The sequence below is a fragment of the Papaver somniferum genome, chromosome 8 (assembly GCF_003573695.1).
Source record: "Papaver somniferum cultivar HN1 chromosome 8, ASM357369v1, whole genome shotgun sequence".
In the NCBI taxonomy this organism is placed as follows: domain Eukaryota; kingdom Viridiplantae; phylum Streptophyta; class Magnoliopsida; order Ranunculales; family Papaveraceae; genus Papaver; species Papaver somniferum.
Genome location: NC_039365.1, coordinates 44,450,060 through 44,455,785, shown reverse-complemented (window position 1 = coordinate 44,455,785; position 5,726 = coordinate 44,450,060). Strand labels below are relative to the sequence as shown.

Sequence of the window (5,726 nt, the reverse complement as noted above, 5' to 3'; positions counted from 1 at the left end):
ACAGAGCTTACTCCTAACTAGTAGCTTGTGTATATAGCTATTTTATTTAAGTTCTAATTTCATTCCTTTAGCTGCAGTAGCATTTGCAACCCTAGCTAACAGCACATAGACTAGCTATCTAGACTATATGTGTGCAGGTTACAAGCCACTTATATCCTAGTTCTCTAGATTGAGGCACAACAACAAGAACAACTTTTAACTAGGAGTTGCAGGAGCCCAGCAACACAAGCAGAAGCCGAGGCATTGACCTGAAGCTTGGCAAGACAGTATTAGAAGATAGAAGACGTATTCAAAGGAAGTTGAGTGAATAGAAGATAGTGAAGAAGACAAAGTCTTCATAAGCTAGTTTGTAGCTAGTTGTTAAACTTAGGTAAGCTGAATTTTCCTAGTCAAAGATAAGATAGTTAAGATGTTATCTTGTGTTTACTGATCCTATCATCTCTATAAATAGGATCAACATGTAAATGTAAAATCATCTCAGTAATCACACTGAAGATCAAAAATATCATTCACCCTACGGGGTTCTGTCAGTGGATGTAGGCGTTAGTGCTGAACCACTTTAATCATTGTCTTATTTGATTTCGTTTTCCTTGATCAATGATCCCTCGATACCCTAATTTATTAGACAGGCATCGTTACAGTAAGTAACACACTGTGCATCCGATGTGCATCCATTGAGTATGTTCAGATTCAAGGACAATTCAGTAGCGCATTGGACACCAACTGCTGATGCCATCTCTGCATATTCATATGTACACATGCATATAGAGAAACATTAGTATATATCACGTGGTGCAATACAGTACTTTACGATCGATAAAATGAAAGCAACAGCCATGATAAACACAAGAAATGGAAACGACAAAAAACTACCTATAAGAAAATCAAGGAAGGTATATATACTCACGCAAGTTTGCAGAAATAGCGATTAAGGCAAAGATAAAGAAAACCAATGAAGTCTTAGCAGCGGCCATTATGATGGATGAATGAACTGGAGACGAATGATTTAAGGATTTGCTAATGCTAGATATGTGGATGATTACTTTGATAAACTTGGGGTGAAGATTAATAGCCAATTCAACCCTCTGTTTATAGTACCGGAGCTGAGTTAGGCTCCGTATACTTCGGCAAGATCAGCAATATGGCGCACACAGAATATTAGCAAAACCATTTCCAGTAAAAATACATTAATCATTATCGTACATCAACTTGTAATTAAGTAAGTTTAACTAGTCTCGAATGAATACCGACTTGCTTGTATCGATCAAAAATAAATACCAACTTGCTTCTTCGTGGTAGCTCAAAAGTTAATTTAATTTACATGGGTGTATGGATCCTAGTGTGTATCACGTGATGCACTTGTTTTAAGAATGGTCAATTACAATCTCTTATATATTAATTATTGGATTACGGGTTGTACTTCATAATCCGCTAATTAAGCAAGTAAATATTTGTAGAAGTAAGTTGCTAGCCTGTTAAACTGTAAAAATAAATAATTAAAGGCAGTTTGCAAAACCAAACATTACCGAACACAACAGGGAGTCGAGAACTGAGAACATGGGGAGTTGCTATGTTGCCTAGCGCCTAGGCTCCCAGAAAGAAGAAAACAAATTACTCGACGACTCGTGCGCCTAGGGTAGGCAGCTTGCCTTTGACAACATAGGGGAGTTGAAATGTACTTATAAGTAGGAATTAACGTTTAGTTCCGAGTTGCTGGGCTTTGTACTCCAGAGAATGTGTTGATGAATGCGGTATTTTCTTCAAATTACAGTGGCATGGGATAGGTGTCACCAATATACCCATTTAGCTAAGAGTAAAATAGATATTAGAAAAAATTTAGAACCATGGGTAATGTCAATTGGTTGCTAACCAATTGGTGGGCAGTTGTATCTGCTGGCAAGTGTGAAGTAAATCAAGCATGGGATTCATGGCCATGATGGCAGAGCATTAGTTAGGCAGTAGTGCAGCTAGTGCTACACAAGTATTGTTACCATATCACAAAAATAAAGCACATGCTGCACAACAGAAAACCAGTAATTTTAATCTTTCATTATATAACCTTGTTCACTTTCCGAGTACATAAATGATTTTAGCAAGACGATGACTATAAGCTTACAAACTCTATAACAGTTTTCGAGAAAATTTTCAAGAGTACAATCCACCCTAATTTGAATAATTTGCATAAAGCATGTTACATCCACTAACTTTCATCAAGTGAAGACATACACTTCGACATGATGTTGACCCCAAGTTCTAATTCTTGCTCAGATATAACCAAAGGAGGGACGATTCTTACCACATTTCCTTTCCCTGCAGTTAGAATTAGAAGGCCAGAATTACGGCAAGCATCAACAAGAGGAGAGGCAGACACATCCAACTCAACCCCAATAATAAGTCCTGTTCCGCGTATTTCTTTAACATGTTTGTTTCCTCCCAATTTCTGCAATAACAATTCTTTTAAATATTCCCCTTTCTTGGTGACACTGGCTAAGAACCCAGGTTTTGTGACTTTATCAAACACTGCCACAGCTGCATTGCAGACAAGTGGGGATCCAGCAAAGGTACTTCCATGATCACCATAATTGATAGCAGAAGCAACTTTGTTTGTCATCAAGACAGCACCAATAGGAAGACCTCCAGCTAGAGGCTTGGCCAGTGTCATTATGTCTGGGAAAACACCATATATTTCATGTGCCCAAAGATACCCAGTTCGACCTAATCCACATTGAACCTAAGAAACCAGAAATGTAATTAGATTCAGAATTGAAGACAAATATACTCTACAAGAGAATTTGAAGTAAAACTACACATGATCGGCGTGTAAGGGAAGATAGCGAGACTAGTTACTGAGAACAGAGAAAATTTCCAAAACTAATATAACAAGATTTAGGTTATCAGCCATGAAGTTGCAATCAAACAAATAGTAGTTGTAGGAGTAGGAGCTTTAAGATCCTAATAAAATAAAAAGAGAGCCATGTTGAGTAAGAAAAGTAATAATCAGAGCTACTTAACCTGATGAAAAAACCTATAGATACTACCACCACCTCAAATTCCCCATTTCGCCCTAAGAATCTAAGATCTTTTCTCCTGTCTGCTCTAACCATGTCAATCTGAACATTTAACTAAGACCTAAGTGACTATCGCACCAAGAATCAGAGCATTTAGCCTTGAAAGTCGAAGATCTTTCCTCCTATCTGCTCTAACCATGTCAATCTGATTACAAAATTTCTTACTTAGAAGCTTTAACTAAGACCTGAGTGACTACCGCACCAAGACTAGATTTGGGGCAAAATTCTGTGGTAGATAAGGACCAAGGTGAACCAAGCATACCGCAGATTTTAACTTTTGAATAAAACAGAAGACGGTAAACAGCTATGTGTATAGATGAATCTAGTGGGAGAAGAAGGAAAAAGCCAGCAACAGGTAATGAAAAAGATAGATGATGTACCTCATCGAATACCAGGAGAGCTCCAGCAGCATCACATGCATCACGCAGTGACTGCAAAAATTCTTTTGTTCCGCTGTATATGCCTCCTTCTCCCTGGATAGGTTCCACAAAGACTGCCGCCGTTTTTCCCCGTACAATTGCTTCTTTTGCAGCCTCTATATTACCATACTCTAAGAAACTAACTCCAGGCATAACAGGTTCAAATGGCAACCTGTACTGTTCTTTACTAGTCAGAGCAAGAGCACCCATTGTCCTCCCATGGAAACAATTAGTAAATGAAATAAACTCCGTAGCTGGCTGTTTCTCATCAGGGTTTGAAAACCATTGATATTTCCTCGCAAATTTAATAGCTGCTTCATTTGCTTCAGTTCCAGAGTTTGAAAAGAAAACACGATCAGCGAAAGAACCATCCACTAGACGCTTTGCAAGTTCCAACTGCATCGACACAGTACTACACTTGAGCAAACATTGAACATAAAATTGAATATGAAGATAAAAATCAAGCTTGCTAGAACTTTTATAAGCTGAAACCCATATCACTTAAAATCAAATGTAATATGTGATGCACAGAACAAAAAAAATATATTTATGCATCAAATGAATGTTTACCTGAGGCACTGAGTAATAGACATTACTGACATGAGTAAGAATATTAGCCTTCTGAGTGACTGCATTCACCCAATCTTCATCACCATGCCCAAGTGCATTGACTGCAATACCTGAGGCCATATCCAAATACTCTTTCCCTTCAACATCATATAATGTACATCCCTTTCCACTGGCAATCACAACTGCAGCTCTATTATAAGTTCCAACAAGAAGATTTGCTTCTGCTGCCATAAGCTCTTTACTACTCCCAAACCCTAGCTTAGTCGCATTTGTAGATGTCAATGGTTCGACACTAAGAGATGCACAAACTTTATGAAAATTCTGAAATCGAATAGGATATCTTCCTTTTCCGAGATTAAACAAGCGAGAATGATCTCCAATCGGAGAAACATAGCCACTGATCAAACTATTCAAACAACTCATCTTCAAAAAAAAAATATCCTGAAATCCCAAATCACCGAATCGATTAACTCTCAATCTACAAATTGATTGAAAATAATGAATTCGATTGTAAGATCTCCCGAGTTCTATGAGAATACTACGGACAATGAAGGAAATATGGGATAGGTTTCAAGCTTGGGATGTAAAAAGAGAGTGAGCGAGAGAGAATTTTCAGAAATTTCCTTTCCTACCTAGAATTTCCCACGTGTTTATTAGTTGTTAGGGGTTGTTTGGTAGTTACAGGGTTTGAAAGGTGATTAGATTCTGAAAACTTTTTGGTTATGTTGTCGTTGAGTTCAATCTAGGAAGTGGAGAATACTTTTGAAACTGTGCTTAGGAAGTAGTTTTAATTCCTAAGCCAAACACATGCGCTCAACTGATCAAGTGGTGAATAGTCCAAAATACTTTTTTGTTACTTTTACAACCAGGCCCAGCATCTCATTCGGACACAAACTTACGAAGCATAGATAGAGTGAGCACGAAAATGATGTATAACAACATTTGGTGCAAGAAAAAGAAAGCTAAAACCAAAAGAAACACTGAAAATTACTTTACGGGGATATCCAAATTGAGCAAAATGCGGATGAAAAGATAGCCATGGAGGACTAATTGATCTTTGTAAAACTTTGAATAAATATTGCTGCACAAAGTTCTTATTCAAAGTCGTAACAATCACGGAGAAATCAAATTTTTATGCTTGTTTAAGGCAAGTGAGAGAGTGAGAAAAATAATTGCGAAATCTAAAAACTTAAAGGCCTAAATAAGTAAAGCTCTCATGTTGAATGGTAAGGGAACCTTCGCTTCCTACTGGCCGAAATAGGTCTTTTTTGAGTTTTGTGAAACGAGTGTTTTGGTGAGGACACTTGGCGACATATGATTGACTAAAAACAATTAGGGAAAAAAATGGAAACTCTTCCTTGCCGCGTTCTAAACTCTTAAGGGATAGACTTCAAAACCAAATCCAATTTGGAATTCGTTAATATTTCGATTCCAAAGTGGTAAACCTGCCATATTCAGAAACCGTGATTACATTAGGAAAAAAAAGTGTAAAATTGGTAATCTATATAGAGGCTTTAATACTGCAGCATGCAAAGCTATGCAAAATTGAATTGATGCTCACCATTGTCTTCTTCTTGAGGTAGTCTATTTAGCCTTTTCTACTTCCCGAGGTTTTGGTTTATTTTTCCACATGAATGCATCACTAAAAAGTTGGGATGCTATTCTGTTA

General features: G+C 37.4%; 1 protein-coding gene across 1 annotated transcript; it reads right to left on the bottom strand.

Moving 5' to 3' along the window:
* Positions 1-2,016: 2,016 nt before the first annotated feature.
* LOC113306843 (acetylornithine aminotransferase, mitochondrial-like) lies at positions 2,017-4,657 on the bottom strand. Its single transcript, XM_026555755.1, has 3 exons — positions 4,058-4,657; positions 3,449-3,883; positions 2,017-2,731 (listed from the first exon to the last, which is right to left on the bottom strand). The coding sequence occupies exons 1-3, from the start codon at positions 4,478-4,480 to the stop codon at positions 2,201-2,203; spliced, it is 1,389 nt and encodes a 462-aa protein (XP_026411540.1). The 5' UTR covers positions 4,481-4,657; the 3' UTR covers positions 2,017-2,200.
* Between the last annotated feature and the right edge of the window lie 1,069 nt (positions 4,658-5,726).

What these genes read in the sequence shown, in the direction of transcription:
- LOC113306843 (XM_026555755.1), bottom strand. Translation starts at nt 4,480, where the DNA reads ATGAGTTGTTTGAATAGTTTGATCAGTGGCTATGTTTCTCCGATTGGA. An exon ending in TCTATTACTCAGTGCCTCAG is followed by an intron (nt 3,884 to 4,057) that starts GTAAACATTCAT and finishes GTGTCGATGCAG; the next exon opens with TTGGAACTTGCAAAGCGTCT. An exon ending in CTCTCCTGGTATTCGATGAG is followed by an intron (nt 2,732 to 3,448) that starts GTACATCATCTA and finishes CTGGTTTCTTAG; the next exon opens with GTTCAATGTGGATTAGGTCG.